Source organism: Setaria italica, chromosome VI (assembly GCF_000263155.2).
Source record: "Setaria italica strain Yugu1 chromosome VI, Setaria_italica_v2.0, whole genome shotgun sequence".
NCBI classification, from domain to species: Eukaryota; Viridiplantae; Streptophyta; class Magnoliopsida; order Poales; family Poaceae; genus Setaria; species Setaria italica.
The window spans coordinates 30238193-30253892 of record NC_028455.1 but is presented as its reverse complement, the minus strand read 5'-3'; the positions used below and the strand labels follow the sequence as shown (position 1 = coordinate 30253892).

Genomic DNA, 15700 nt, shown 5'->3' with positions numbered 1-15700 from the left:
TGGAGCGGGGTTGGGGGCGGTGTTGGGGTGGCGGAGGGTGGCGGCGAGGTGCGAGGCCGGAAGGGGATAGCATCCACCGGCACGCGCGAGGCTGGGAGCGGGATGGTGGGGCGACGGCGGGGGTGGGGGGTGAGCTCACGGGGGAACACCATCGGACAGGCGTACCCTCGATGTCCAGAACCCCGACAGAGGCGGCAGCGGATGGGGTCACGGCAATCGCGCACACGGTGGTCGCGGGCGAGGCAGCGGTGGCAGCGTTGGTGGCGAAGTGGAATGGGTGGCGGAGGTGGTGGGGTGGGTGAGGTTAAAGAGGGCGTTACAGTGAGCGCGGCTTGCAGGTATGGCTGTCCGGCGAGGGTGGGTGGAGGAGTGAAGGCAGGGGGGCAAAACGAGGTTACGGGGACGCGGCGCTCCGTACCGATTGGACTGGTGCTGTCGTGTCGCGGCTGAGGGAGCAGGCCAGGGGCAGCGTTCGGAGTAAAGGCCGAATCCCTGCGTATCCGAGGCGCCGCGCGAGTCGCAGGTGTGTGATCTGCGTGGCCTCGGGTCGCGCGAGTGTTAGGCACCGAAAGTGGTTTTGCATTGATGGGGGGGTCTTCTTCCCGGAGTGTTCTCGCCATTGCCGCGGCTTGAGCTTCGGAGGCATGCAGGCGGAAGACCTGATGATGGAACTCGAGGTGGCCTTGGACGAGAAGCAGATTGACGACATTGCGATTACTTAGATACGCGCAGAACACTCCCACCTTGACGGCGCGCGCACGGATGAGGTCCGGCGGGGCAGTTAGGTGGAAGGAGAGGACGGAGCTGAGGTAGGAAGCGGCATGGCCAATGAACTCCTCGCTGGAGAGCGAGCTGCTGGCGTACGGGTGGTTAAGCTCGGCTCGGAAGTCGACGGAGCCGGCGGCGGCGGTGACGACGACGACGACGGTGAAGCAGAGAAGCGGGCGGAGGAGATGGCGCGCCATGCCTTGAACGAAACTAGCTAGGACGAGCGTCGAGCGGGCGGGGAGGGCACTAGCCTTTGGCTTTAGTAAGGTGCTAATTTGTTCTCGCGGTGGTTGGGTCGTGGCCGTTATCTTGATTCGCATGATGGTGCAAAAAAATTGGTGATATGCCGAGTGTAGGTGCACGGTGCCTTTCGCCGTGGAAAGCGATTGCTTTTTATCAGTGGTGCCTGACGGCCGTAGCAGCATCTTGGCACCACTGGTGTGACCTAGCAAGAATTGTTCGGTTCTATGGCACCCCTACACCTACGATGGAAGTGAAATGCTGAAATTAACCTGTGTGGAAAATGCGTTGTGGGGCGTGAATTAACCACTAGTGACGACCTCGCAAGAGATCGCATGCATGGCAAGTGAACTTTTTTGCCCCGCCGTCCATGGCGACCACGAACGGGTGCGAATGCGATCTCTTCAGCGCGTCGCAGGCAAGTGAATTGCCCTGCCGTCCAGGGCGAGCAAACTAATTTAACTGCTGGATGGACCTGGGTAGCGCTAATCAGCGCGCGCCACGAGGGCTGCCGGCACTCGGTTCCCGACAACCCATTCCCATCCCGGCGACTTTCCTTTTTCGGAAAGTTTAAAATCCGCAACTTTTCATTTTTAAAATATCATAATTTATCATAACGATGCATGATTTCATAATATAATTTTTAGAATATTTTTTCTAAAATAATTTTTTAGCACAACTTAAATAGCGTGCAGACTTTTAGATACAATTTGTAAGAATAATTTCAGTTTTTATTTTTTTAAGAAAGTTGTAACCTATACGCATAATTTATATGCATAATTTTTTTCCTGATATTTCATAATACAACTTTAATGATATACACAACTTATACACGTGATATTTATCACAACTTTTGGAAGAATGTTGTTAAAAAAATTATGCACATAACTTATACATATAATTATACATATACTATAGTTACTTGGTACAAATTGTGAAAAAATAATTGAAAAAGAAAAAAGTAAAAAAAAACACGCGCGGGAGCCTTGTAGTTATACTATAGTTATTTACCCCGTTGTTCCGCAGCTGCACCTTGTAGAATTAGTTTTGCGATGTACCCTTCTTTTGTTGGCCCTCGGCAGAAATCCAACGAGGTATTTTACAAAAAAAAAAAAAAAAAAAAAAAAAAAAAAAGATCCAACGAGGTGAGCCCTTTGGCACCTGTGCAGTATTTGGGCCTGTTGATAAGATGTTTGCGGAGCTAATTGAAGCCCAGTGCAAATAACGCAAGAGGGCCTCTAGAGAGGCAAGCGGGCTCATTTTCATTGTACGCTTGTTTCCTAGGCCCAATGAGGATTAGCCACGGCCTTTTGAGAAGGCCCATGATAGTTAATCTCAGTGTTGATACTTGATAGTGGTGCCCATATAATTTTTTACTACTGATAAACAGACAGTCACACATCGTTAGTTAAAAATCAGACCAAACAGTCATTTAATCAAGCTAAAAAATATTTTTTAAAACGATACTTTCATCAGATCAAATAGCCATTTAGACCGAGCGCTTTGCAGAAAGGTCCGGAAAAAAAACCGATTCATTAAAATTTGTGTTGTCGGGCCAACTATTCACATCAGGTTTGGGTCGGGCCCGGATCATGGTTGGGCCCGGATCGAGTCAGTCCAAAAATTTTCGAGCCCTGATTTTATCGACGAATTCGGCCCTACAACAAGCATGGATGGGCTAGCGGTGGTTGGGATGTGTATGCGGCTAGCCTAACGCTCTTTTTGAAAGTTGATGCGTACAACTACGGATCGAGATTCACCAAAATGGTTATGCTTGGACGCTAAATGTTCAGCTACATAATTGGGGACACAATCTCAGTGCGAATGCATTGGCTACTCTACGTGGTAATATTACAGCTGCAACGACCAGCAGCGAAGTTATTGAAGGCTAACGCAAGAGCGCACACGAAAAAAAGCTATATAATGTCGCACGGAGCAGGTACGAAGGACAGGAAGCTGTTCGCGACGTCGTAGAGAATGTGCAGGTTCTGCTGCTGGTAGTTGCCGATGATGGTGCCGACGCCGGATGGCGCCATCGCCAGGCACAGGTACCCCGTGGTGCTCGCGATCAGCATGTAGTTCTCCGGCGGCAGCGTCATGTTGGCGTTGTCGAAGTGGAACACGAAGTCCGGCACCGTCACGGTGACGTTCGGCGGCGGCGGCCACGGGAAGCACGTGTCCAGGCCAATGTCCGTGTCGTTCATCGCCGGCAGCGGGATGGCCGACCGCAGCCCGCGCCGCACGGCGTCGTAGGCGTCCTGCTGCAGCCACGTGATGGACGTGCCGGAGTCGATGATGACGCCGCCCGTGCCGTCGTCGTTGATGGCGAACGCCAGCGGGTCGATGGGCAGGCGTTTGGTCCCCAGGCTGATGCCCTTGAGCGAGAGGAAGTACATGCTCGGCAGCGCCGGGTTGACGACGAACGGCGTGGACTGCACCGGCGAACCGGAGCTGGAGCTGGTGTTGGTGCTGTTGAGGTTGGCGAACACGCCGAAGTAGAGCCTGCTCGGCGTCGGCGAGAGGTAGGACGTCAGGCAGTAGGAGAACCTGGACGGGCCGAGCTGGCTCACCAGCGACAGCGGCCCGCGGCCGAAGCCGACCATGCCGGAGCTGTTGGCGAGGTCGCCGGCGTTGATGCTGCCGCACCCGAACGAGACGTTGGGCGCCCGGACCTTGGTGGAGTTGCCGGCGCCAAACGTGAAGGTCTCGTTGGCGAGGACGCCGGCGGTGGACGCCGTGTCGCCGTAGTAGTACTGGTACACGCACACCTTCTGGAAGCAGGCCGGGTAGTAGAGCTGCCCGCACCGCGTCGACCGGCACGGCACCGCACGGTACGTGACGGACTTCCTCGCGTCGAAGTAGGGCGTGGGCTGGTCGGCGCAGAGAAGGCACGGCGCGCACTGCGTCCAGATGAGGTCGCTGCCGGTGTCCATGATCGCCGTGAAGTAGAGCGGCGGCGTGCCGATGGCCAGGCCCACCAGGTACTCGCCAGTGCTAGCCGTCACCAGGACGCGCGCCGCGGTGATTGGGTCCACCGCGGGCGACGTCACAGCGGCGACGGCCTGCAGCGCCGCCACACGGGCCTTGCTCCGGGCGATGGCGCGGTTGAGGAGCTGAAGCTTGGTGAACGACCTGCCCGCGTCGACATGGGTCAGCTTGAGCTGGAACCCGACGTCGTTGTCGTCGCAATGCGCGACGGGCAACGACATGGCAGGCACGAGTAGGATGAGCAAGAGGACAGGGCCTGCCATTTTGGAGCGGTGGCGAGTGAGACAGTCAACTTGTAACGGAGGTTGTGAGCAAGGAGATTCCACGGTCCTCCTCATCTTTTATAAACTACGTGTATGTTTAGTGTGCAGCAAGGCATCAGGGACTAATGTAAGATGGTTTTGCAGAATGTAGTGTGTGAAATCGTGCTTGAGCGTGGTTCTGAACTGCAGGAAGGTTAATTGGTTTGGGGATGTACCTGTTGATGTCTTGGATAAGGTGTAAAAATGGATCGAAGGGTTGATTGACCATGGATAATGGGGTAAACTACTCGAGTATAGAGGAGGCTATTCATAGACTTCAGTGTCAGTGAATGGAAACTTCCGCAGATGCAGGGAGGGACGGGTGTTCAGCTGGAATAATTTTGGTTTTCAGCTCCGGCAGATCAACGCAAGCTCGTCAAGTTTAGAGATCTGTGATGGAAGGAATTATTCAATACCTTACCAAATGGTGATTGCGATTCGGGAGCCGGCCGGGACTAAACTTTTATGTACCAAGCATGGTGGTAGAACAAGAAATTCTTGTTTGATCAAAGAACATATACATTATTATGCTCTTCAAAGAATTACCTGCCTGTATAAGAAAAGAAGTTATTGCTGGTTGATGCACACCAGTCGTCTCAATTCAAAATTTCATTTAGACGGCGAAATACTACAAACAGGTCAAATGTCCAAGACTTCTGCTGCCCGCCACGTGAACGAACTACTCCGATGTCCCGTGTTGGAATGAAGCTGGCTGTATCATGCTCAGTGCTCCCCTTGGGAGGAGCAACGCATGAGTGATATGCAAGGCAACTCTGCTTGCATATCGAGGTACCAAAGCATGCCGATTTGAATGGATCCGAAGTGTAAGAACAAAGTTTACTCTCATCGGGAGTAATATACTATCAAGTGAGCATAACGTCCTCCAAAGTGCTAGTAGAAGAGTGCATTGTGTTTGTGTACCTTCTGAGCATTGCAGCTATTGCTCCTCCCTTTCAGGAGCAAAGAAAGAAAAAGTAAAGGAAACTCTGGGCTGTTGAAGTGATGAAATGGTGGTGAGTGGTGAATGTAGTACTGTACAATGTACAGTACAAACCAGAGATTTCTAGAGCTGCAATAGCCACTGAGGTACACAGCCTCCAAATAGGAGCAAGCGCAATTCGAAGGTTTGGGCAGTATAGTACATTTGCAGTCTGGGCAGAAGCTCAGTGGTACGTCGGCAGGAGCCGTGCTTTGTAGCTCCTGTACAAGGAATTGGTGTTCGTAGAGGGAAGGACCAAATTAGGCAATCTAAAACCTTAAATTATGGCTTCCACTACTAATTCACAAATATAAACTAGATCATGCTATCAAGATGTGCAACTAAGGTTGATCTAGTATGAAACACTCATCCCAAAATAACTTTTGCAACCTAGAGTCAATTCTAGCAACATACTACACTAAGAAAGTAAAGGTACATAAGTTGCAAGTATGAAATGCAGAAATGTAAGAGGCGAGGATGAGGGGAAGCAAACTCTTGACACAATGATTTATCCCGTGGTATCGGTAGACACTAAGCCACCACTAGTCCACGTTGTTGAAACACTCACACAGGAGTATTGCTTCCTGGTCATCAAGTCTCTTCCGGGACATCCCTTGACTTGCCACAAAGACTCGACTGCTAAGGCTCACGCCAAGTTACCCAGTCACCTTGATGCCGTCTCCACTAAGGAGCTTTTCCACGAAGGAAGGGGGTCTTCCAATTCTCCACACACGGTCGTCGGTGTTGCTCCACACCAAGTCAAAGGGTCGAAAACTTGTCGGCGAGACACCAAGGCTTCAAGGCACCAGCACAGCTTGTACAGGTTGCTCCTGCTATGGTTCACTCCTTGAACCGATCACAAGGTAAACACACCTTGCACTCTCTCTTCTCTAGGCCTATCCTAGCACTAAACACTCTTCTAAGCTTGTACTAAGCCTTTGAATAATCACTTAAACACTTTTGGTGGCTTGGATGTGTTCTTGATGAGTCTTGATCTCCAATAGACTTCTGCACACTCCAACACTTCAAATAGGCGAGTGGAAGGGGTATAAATAGCCCAAGGCATCAAAGAGCCGTTGCTCCAACGGCTAGTTACAGTATACCATCAGATATTCCGATGATCTATTTTGACATGCATCGGAACATCCAGTGCAGCTAGCCGTTGGCTCCTCCATGCCCAACTTCTTCACTGACTCACTCAAAATTCATCCGACGCTTTGTCCAATACTACCGTCGGAACATTCGGTGCTGAAGAGTTTTTGCTCAAAACATCTCTGGAAGTTTCTGAAGTGAATATGCTTCGTCCGACGCTTCTCTTGATCTAGCATTGGAACATCCGATGGTCTAGGGTTTCTTCCTTGCCTTCTGCCAATTGCTCCGACGCTTCTAGAAAGGGCTGAGCGGCAGATGGAGGAAACAGCAACGGGGAAGGGATACAAAAATTAGAAACGAACCAGTATGTTGTGTAACGAGTGGTAAAGGTGAGTAAATAACCCTCAACTCTACGAGGAAGTCTGAAACTGTTGTTTTTGGAGCACCTCTGAGATACTCTAGGAAAAATGTGTATCTGACCCCTAGCTCCACTTTTTTTTGAAGCTGAAATTTACGTAACTGGAGGGTTTGACAGGCAATTTTGTGGGGTTAGTGAAGTGGAGCTATTTTTTCTGAAGCATCCATAAAAGAGATTGAAAGAAGGCCACGGAAGCAGGTTAACCGCCTAGCAGTGGTGCATATAAGGCGCTGCTGGACACAAATCAGGACGGCTGGCTATGGGCGGACCTCAAAACGTGAAAAATATAAGTCCACTATAACTGTTTTTTATTTAATCATGCCTACTAGGTTTAAACTTAAGACATTTGATCTTACGCTATATTGAGTTGTATGCATCGGCGCATCGGCCAGTAAGGAAGAAGATAGGTGCACGTGCGGTGTTGGATTTTAAGCTAATGACAGTTTAAACCATTACATTTACATGATTATTTCTCCGTTTTCTGTTGTGTAGGTGGTGGCAAGGAGGTGACACGAGTGGAGGTCACTCTGGACGGCGGCGAGACATGGTTATTGTGTGAGCTCAACCACCCGGAGAAGCCCAACAAGTACGGGAAGTACTGGTGCTGGTGCTTCTGGTCCGTCTATGTCGAGGTCATCGACCTCCTCGGCGCCAAGGAGATCGCCGTCCGCGCTTGGGACCAGTCGCTCAACACCCAGCCCGAGAAACTCGTCTGGAACCTCATGGTACGAAGGCATCGATCGTTTGGCACATCACTCTGTTTTTTTTCTGGTGGATTCTGAATTTCTGATGATGCTCTGAGATGGATCGTGTTTTCAGGGGATGATGACCAACTGCTGGTTCAAGGTGAGGGTGAACGTGCGCCGGCCGCACAATGGGGAGATCGGGCTGGGGTTCGAGCACCCGACGCAGCCCGGCAACCAGCCGGGCGGGCGGATGGCGCGGCAGAAGCACCTTGACGCGGCGGAGGCCACCACGAACACCACCGACGACGCTAAACGGTTCACCATGGCCGAGGTTCGCGAGCACGCGTCGCGCGACTCGGCATGGATCGTCGTCCACGGCACGTGTACGACTGCACCGCGTACCTCAAGGACCACCCGGGCGGCGCCGACAGCATCCTCATCAACGCCGGCACCGACTGCACCGAGGAGTTCGACGCCATCCACTCCGACAAGGACAAGACCCTCCTCGACGCCTACCGCATCGGCGAGCTCGTCACCACCGGCACCGGCTACAACTCCGTCCACTGCGCGTCCTCCAGTCTCTCCCACCTCGACCCCATCCCCGCGGCCGTTAATCCCCCCGCGCCCGCCGTCGCGCTCTCCAACCCGCGCCAGAAGGTCCCCTGCCGCCTCGTCGACAAGAAGGAGCTCTCACGTGACGTCCGCCTCTTCCGGTTCGCCCTGCTATCCTCCGACCAGGCGCTCGGCCTCCCCATCGGCAAGCACATCCTAGTGTGCGCCGACATCGACGGCAAGCTCTGCGCGCGGGCGTACACGCCGACGAGCGCGGCAGACGAGGCCGGCCACTTCGACCTCCTCGTAAAAATCTACTTCAAGGACGAGCACCCCAAGTTCCCCGACGGCGGGCTCATGACCCAGCACCTGGAATCCCTCCTGATCGGCTCCCGCATAGACGTCAAGGGCCCCCTCGGCCACGTCGTGTACACCGGCCGCGGCGGCTTCACGATCGGCGGCGAGCCGCGGCAGGTGCGCCGCGTCGCGATGGTCGCCGGCGGGAGCGGGATCGCGCCGATGTACCAGGTGATCCAGGCGGTGCTGCGCGACCAGCCGGAGGACCGGACGGAGATGCACCTGGTGTACGCCAACCGCACGGAGGACGACATCCTCCTGCGCGACGAGCTGGACCGGTGGGCGGCGGAGTATCCGGACAGGCTCAAGGTGTGGTACGTCGTCGACCAGGTGAAGCGCCCGGAGGAGGGATGGAAGTATAGCGTTGGCTTCGTGACCGAGGGGATCCTGCGGGAACACGTGCCAGAAGGCGGTGATGACACGCTGGCGCACGCGTGCGGGCCGCCGGCGATGATCCAGCTCGCTGTCTCGCCGAACCTGAAGAAGATGAAGTACCAGAGGTCCAGTTCTTTCATCGTCTTCTAAGTCCTAATATCGTGAGTTCATTGCCAGAAATAAAATAAATAGTTCTACATAAATGTACATTGAATAAAGAAAACTTGAAGTATATATAGGGATGAATAAGTCGAGCATAGGCCCACATGTGAATGGCACATCGTTGTATACAAAAATAGAAATATTGTGTACTGGATAAAAAACATTTATTCCAGAGTGTATGGCAAAGTCAAAAGTGCTATAGTACCATGCTATATAATGTTAGATCACGTTGTTGTATGTTATGATGCATGGAAAAGACTATTATTATGGCATATCTAAAGGAGCAAGTTAGCCCATTCTAATAGTGTGACTATTTCTTTGTGTAACCCCTTAATTGTCTAGCATGAGCAAGTTAACAAAAGATCAAGCTATTCATCAATTATGACATAAGGCTTGTGTTTCCATCATCGTGCGCATGGAATTGCACGACGTCCTTGCACAGTGAAGAATTGAAGAAAGGCTTTGTGCAGAATGCTAAATTTGTGTTGTACAGACACACAATTGCATAGCTAGATTCACCATACAAAAATATCGAATGGCCAGCTCGCTGGGTGGGGGGTAATTGGAACCGGTTAGAATCTAGTTCTAGAACAATTAGAAACCTTAGCCAGGAATTCTAAACAAAACAAGAACCTAGGCAACAAATGTAGCGAGCTAATTAACATGAAGTAAATGTGGAATTGAACTTGCAAGAAAGCAAATGCGGGAAAGCTACCCCTAAAAAATAACCCTTGTTCGATAGCTCACGAAGAAGTGCTCCAAATCCCAAGGCCGACTAGACGTTGCCAACCACGAAGGGTAACGAGCATTCAAAAAAAATGTCCCTGATCTTGCACTCTTGGCACCCAAATGAAGCCTAACACTTGACTATATGCACACTTGGCACTCTCCTTGCATTAATAATGTCCCTAATGTTACATCAAGAACTTTGATAAAGAAAGTGAATTCCTTTGCCTCTTGATCTCTCGTGAGATGTTTTGACTCGTAAGAATGGCAAGACCACTTAGCTGGATGACATATAAGATAGGGGTCCAGAATTAGTAATTTCTCAACTACCCAAAATAATTGTGAACGCCGGATGACCCTCCGACATGACCAGTCCCCGTCGAATTTTACAATTTTGCTTCCAGGTTTTATTTGATTCTTATTTGCAAGGTTATGGTCTCCTTATCTTGAAAATGGTGTGGGATGTTAAGTTTTTTTAAAATAAGTTACCTATTATATATATAATGTTCTATATTCTAAACTAATTTTGTGGAAGAATATTAAATCTAATTCGCTGGATTGGACTCCATTGTTTGTAGAATGTTGGTGAGTAATGGAGAGCCACTTTGGTTAGTCATTTTGGCTTATTTTACCGTTGCCAGTTTTCTATAGTGAATTACCGGAACTCCTTGCCTTTAAAAAGATTGTTTGAAAAAAAACAGGAAACTGCTGCAAGCAAGAAGAGGAAATTTCAGAAAGAAGAAATACAATTTAACTTGTTAAACTTATATTTCTCTTCTTGAAACAACTAACATACATATTCAGCCTTAAAAAAGAAAGGACACATTCAGATATTTCCATAAGAAGGCTAAGAACAATAGTTACATGCTAGTAGTATACAGGAAGAAATAAACAGTGCTCCCCTCAGAATTCACTATCTGCAAATCCTGAGGGCAAAACATGGCCTATGTGCCGCTCTGGCCTCATAATTCTTGGCTAGAGCAGGGTACAAGTGTACAACTTATAATCCTTCTTCCCACAACCCCATCTCTCATGTAATTTACGCTGGCAATTCGGCTAGTTTTTGTATATACAGTAAATGTGGTGCGTTGTACGTACCAAATTAATTGGTTGGCCGCTACTGTCTTAGAAGACGATGAAAGAATTGGCCATGTCGTACTTCATCTTCTCCAGGTTCGGCGAGATGGCGAACTGGATCATCGGCGGCGGCCCGCAGGCGAGGGCGAGCGTGTCGTCGCCGCCCTCCGGCACGTGATCCCGCACGATGGCCTCCGTCACGAACCCGACGCTGTACTTCCACCCTTCCTCCGGGCGCTTCACCTGGTCGATCACGTACCACACCTTGAGCCTGTCCGGGTAGTCCGCCGCCCACCGGTCCAGCTCGTCGCGGAGGAGGATGTCATCCTCCGTCCGGTTGGCGTACACGAGGTGCATCTCCGTCTGGTCCTCCGGCTGGTCGCGCAGCACCGCCTGGATCACCTGGTACATGGGCGTGATCCCGCTCCCGCCGGCGATCATGGCGAGGCGCTTCGCGTGGCGCTGCTTGCCGTTGATCACGAAGTTGCCGCGGCCGGTGTACTCGACGTGGCCCAGAGGTCCCTTCACGTCGATGTATGCGCCGATCGGCAGCGACTCCAGGTACTGGGTCATGAGCCCGCCGTTGGGGAACTTGGGGTGCTCGTTCTTGAAGTAGATCTTCACGAGGAGGTCGAAATGACCGATCTCGTCGACCATGCTCGTCGGCGTGTACGCCCGCATGCAGAGCTTCCCCTCGATGGTAGCGCACACGAAGATGTGCTTGCCGATGGGGAGGCCGAGCACCTGGTCCGACGACGGGAGGGAGAAGCGGAAGAGGCGGACGTCGCGGGAGAGCTCCTTCTTGCTGACGAGGCGGCAGTGGATCTTCTCGCGCGGGTTGGAGAGCGCGACGGGCGCGGGAGCCCTGATGGCCTCGCGGATGGGCGCGAGGTGGGAGAGCACGGACCCGCCGTGGACGGAGTTGTCGGAGTTGTAGCCGGTGCCGGTGGTGATGAGCTCGCCGATGCGGTAGGTGTCGAGGAGCGCCTTGGCCTTGTCGGAGTGGATGGCGTCGAACTCCTCCGTGCAGTCGGTGCCGGCGTTGATGAGGATGCTGTCGGCGCCGCCCGGGTGGTCCTTGAGGAACTTGGTGCAGTCGTAGACGTGGCCGTGCACCACGATCCACGCCGACTCCTGCGACGCGTGCTTGCGCACCTCGGACATGGTGATCTGCTTGCCGTCGGTGGTGTTGAGGAAGGGCGTGGACGTGCTGCGCTTGAGCCCCGGAGCGGCGGCCTCCGCCGTCTCCAGGTGCTTCTGCCGCGCCATCCACCCGCCGGTCTGGTTGCCGGGCTGCGTCGGGTGCTCGAACACCAGACCGATCTCGCCCCTATGCGGACGGCACACGTTCACCTTCACCTTGAACCAGCAGTTGTTCATCATGCCCTGCCCAACGAACAGAGAACCATCAGAATCCACACAAGAAACAGAGTGCCATGAATCAATGGAGCTCCTGCACGATGCCAGTGACAAAGTACCATGAGGTTCCAGATGAGCTTCTCGGGCTGGGTGTTGAGGGACTGGTCCCAGGCGCGGACGGCGATCTCCTTGGCGCCGAGGAGGTCGAGGACCTCGACCTCGACGGACCAGAAGCACCAGCACCAGTATTTGCCGTACTTGTTGGGCTTCTCTGGGTGGTCGAGGTCGCACACCAGCCATGTCTCGCCGCCGTCCAGCGTCACCTCCACCCGTGTCACCTTCTTGCCGCCGCCTACGCGCCAAAACAGAGAAAAGTCGTTAGGCTCAGCTCGACTTCTACCCTCAGTCACTTTTCTTTACCAAATTAGTAAGTTTCTTTGACTGCCAGGAAAGGTTAAAAAAAAAAGGTCCTGATAGAAGATGGATCTTTATTCTAGCTCTGATTGGCCACCTAGACTGCAGCCCCTTTTGACCACAAGTGGACTTGTCAAATGTTTCCCAGCCGCCCCCAGGTGCAAACTGTACATTTTTTTTTCTTTTGAGAGAACCAGTTGCAACCTATACATGCCTTGCTGCCACAGCCCACAGTAACCGACAAAACAGAGGCACAGTGACAGCTTATTGTTCGTTTCTCACCCTTGCCACACAAATTCAGCAGCGCCCTCTTTGACCATTGCAGAAGGAACATTTTTTTTGTGGTGTTCAGCTGAGCACCTTTTGGATGCAACGAAGTGCCAACACGGCTGTGCACGCTTTCTCTAGCAGAAAAGTGCATGCACATGTTGGGCATAGCAAACTATCAACTTGTGCATTGTTTCCAGCACCCGGTTTCCAAGCTAGTTCCAGGGGACTGGTAGTATAATCATGAAAGGGTCCTCCATGTTTGCATATTGCTGGTTGAGTACCCTTAGTGCTCTTGTTGGTCATCTAGACTTCCTCAACAGTCAAAAGTACAGTGTTTTACCAAATTAAAAGTGCGTTTCTTGTTACGTCACGTATGCCTTGTTAGATTCCATATTCTCCTAAACTTTCTTCGTGAAAGAATCAAACTTTGTGGTCTGCTAGTTATGATATCGACAGTTCAACGTATTAGGATCTTTATAGTGAAAAATGTTCCCTTTCTGAAAAATAGAATGAAAAGGTCTTCTTCAGGAATGCCTCTTCATGGCTGCACTAGTCATATTTCCTAAGTCAGATTATTTTTTTCTTGGACTAAGAATATGGCAATAAACAAGTTAGCTAGTTTAATAAGGTGTGCATCACTCTTAAGTTGTTTGCTATGTTTAGGTTAAACAGGGTTATTTGAGATAACAATGGAGATACTGGTTGGGCATGGTGGAAGAACAGGTTTTTCAAATTGTATAAGGATACAACAACAACTGGTTTTCTCTATGCTTTGCGTCTATGCTGGTGAAACTTGGATGAAAAACCACACTGCGTCATGTAAGCCGTGTCACGGCACCGCCATATGAATATGAAAACTCCGGGGCCAAAGTTTCATATATATTCGTAACAGCTAAGCAAAGTCATAGTCAAAAGAAAGAAAAGTCAGGGGCCGCATAGAACTCACCGGAGTAGGCGTATCCTTTCATGGTGTAGCCCCGCTGCGTGGTGATGCTGTTGATGGGCAGGATCTCGTCGTGCCCCGGCGTCGTGATGACCGAGTTTATGTTCAGCTCGTTGATGATGTACTCCGGCTTGTACCACCACGCTGCGCATTTGCAATAACAGTCACACATTTGCTCAGAAATTTAGCGAAGAAATGCTCGAAATTTGACGATTATTGGTGTTGCTTCCGTGATTTTACCTTCAGCATTGGCGAGCTCGGCGTCGACGTGCGACGGCAGGACGCGGTTGTCCTTGTAATGGTAGTAGTTGTCGGACTCGACGGGGGTGACGATGATGCGCTTGAGCCACTTGACCATGCGCCCACCGATGCAGCCGGGGATGATGACGCGGACCGGGAAGCCGTGGTCCGGCAGCAGCGGCTCGCCGTTCTGCATGTAGGCGAGCATGATGTCCCGGGACGGGTCCAGGGCCCACTCCCGGGTGATGCTGGTGCCGTACTTGGACCCGCCGCCGCCGGGGAGGTCCTCGGCGCCCTCGAAGCAGACGTTGAGCGCGCCGCCCTTGCGCGGCATGACGCCGCACCGGCGGAGCACGTCGCGGAGGCGCGCGCCGCGCCACACGGAGGTGGACACCCCCGCGGGGCCCCAGTTGAAGCCCACCGTCTGCTGCACCATGTTCTGCTCCTTGCGCCGGTTGCCGGCGCAGGCGAGCGTCACGGGGACCTCGACGGCGGGGAAGTCGCGGGCGAGCTCCTCCATGGTGAGCCGGGCGGGGCGCTTGACGAGGCCCGTCACCTCGACGGTCCACGTCGCCCAGTCGCCCCGCGGCACGGCGCCGTGGTTGCGCACGTAGTGGAGCGGCGCCGGGGTGATGAAGCCGTGGTGCATCAGGCGCGTCAGCGGCGGCTCGCAGTTGAGCGGGTGCTTGCCGGTGAGCCGGATGAGGGACGGGTTGCGCTCGATCCACGCGTCCGCGGTGCCCTCGTCGCGCGAGTCGTGCACCGCCGGCTCCACCTCTAGCTGCAGGTGGGAGCCGTAGAGCTCGCGCCAGTCCTCCTGCTCGTCGTCCTCGTCGTCCGACGCCTCGTCGGGCTTGGTGCGCGGCGGCGAGACGAGGGGAGGGAAGCCGCAGCCGCGCACGGGAGAGTCGGCGCGGCGAGGGATGTGGCTCGCCGGAGGAGGGTACGCCTTGGCGCCGTTCGCGGCGGCTCCCCGCACCGCCTCGAGGCGGCCGAACTGCTGCCGCGGCTCGACAGAAGCGGCCATGATGTCTGGCGGAGAGGTGTTGCTTGCGTTTTGCCTGCCTGCTGGAGTGCTGGTGATGAGCCAATGCTAGAAGCTGGCCCGGGAGAGGCTTGGTATTGGTGCGTGCCTGGCTGCCTGCTCAAGGAGAGCATGCATGAGGGGGCGTATATATACACGGGCGCGGCGCCTCAAAAGGCAGTATGCGCCACAAGTTTCGTTACGGCCTAGCTAGCACACTAACGCTTGGCACTTTGAGGAGCACTCTTCGGCGCCACAAAAATTGTTGATCTCGTAATTCTTGGTTGCTTTGCAAAGATTGACAATTTAGTTTGCGTTCCAACCTGGAAACGACATGGTCTGGTTGTGTGTACATTTTTGTTGGTTCACACTAGGATAAGATTGGTAATTTCAGAGAATGCATGCATTTGGAGACCAAGTAAAAGTATCTCACTTGCACGAAGTTCAAAACAAACACTGTTTAATTACATGTTGCCTGATAGTGTTCAACTAATCCATCAACTTGTGCTCCCATGTGGCTAGCAATAGAGATACAAATGGGCTTGTCCGCGAACCCGCATGTACATGTACGTCATTTTTTGAGATGGTATATGCGGGTTTGCGGAGAAAAACACTTGCATTCCCCACTAATGGCAACTTTAAGATGCATTAATTACATAAATGCGCTGTGATCTTTATCATATATTTAGGTTATAAATTATTGTGTATGTTTTTTAATACCCATTCAT

The 15700-nt window shown here is 52.4% G+C and overlaps 2 protein-coding genes and 1 pseudogene across 2 annotated transcripts; 1 reads left to right on the top strand and 2 right to left on the bottom strand.

The window, feature by feature from the left end:
- Positions 1-2790: 2790 nt before the first annotated feature.
- On the bottom strand, positions 2791-4294 carry LOC101761151 (aspartic proteinase nepenthesin-1). Its single transcript, XM_004973599.3, has one exon. The coding sequence runs from the start codon at positions 4257-4259 to the stop codon at positions 2925-2927; it is 1335 nt and encodes a 444-aa protein (XP_004973656.1). The 5' UTR covers positions 4260-4294; the 3' UTR covers positions 2791-2924.
- A 3228-nt stretch (positions 4295-7522) lies between these two features.
- On the top strand, positions 7523-10250 carry LOC101773167 (annotated as a pseudogene).
- Positions 10251-10436: 186 nt separating this feature from the next.
- Positions 10437-15110, bottom strand: LOC101760744 (nitrate reductase [NADH]). Its single transcript, XM_004973598.3, has 4 exons — positions 13949-15110; positions 13712-13852; positions 12201-12433; positions 10437-12108 (listed from the first exon to the last, which is right to left on the bottom strand). Exons 1-4 carry the CDS (start codon positions 14973-14975, stop codon positions 10771-10773), a joined length of 2739 nt encoding a protein of 912 aa, XP_004973655.1. The 5' UTR covers positions 14976-15110; the 3' UTR covers positions 10437-10770.
- Positions 15111-15700: the final 590 nt, after the last annotated feature.

Coding starts and splice junctions, on each gene's coding strand:
- LOC101761151 (XM_004973599.3), bottom strand. CDS start 4,259: ATGGCAGGCCCTGTCCTCTTGCTCATCCTACTCGTGCCTGCCATGTCG.
- LOC101760744 (XM_004973598.3), bottom strand. CDS start 14,975: ATGGCCGCTTCTGTCGAGCCGCGGCAGCAGTTCGGCCGCCTCGAGGCG. Junction 13,853..13,948: donor CGAGCTCGCCAATGCTGAAG/GTAAAATCACGG, acceptor GCAAATGCGCAG/CGTGGTGGTACAAGCCGGAG. Junction 12,109..12,200: donor AGCTCATCTGGAACCTCATG/GTACTTTGTCAC, acceptor TTCGTTGGGCAG/GGCATGATGAACAACTGCTG.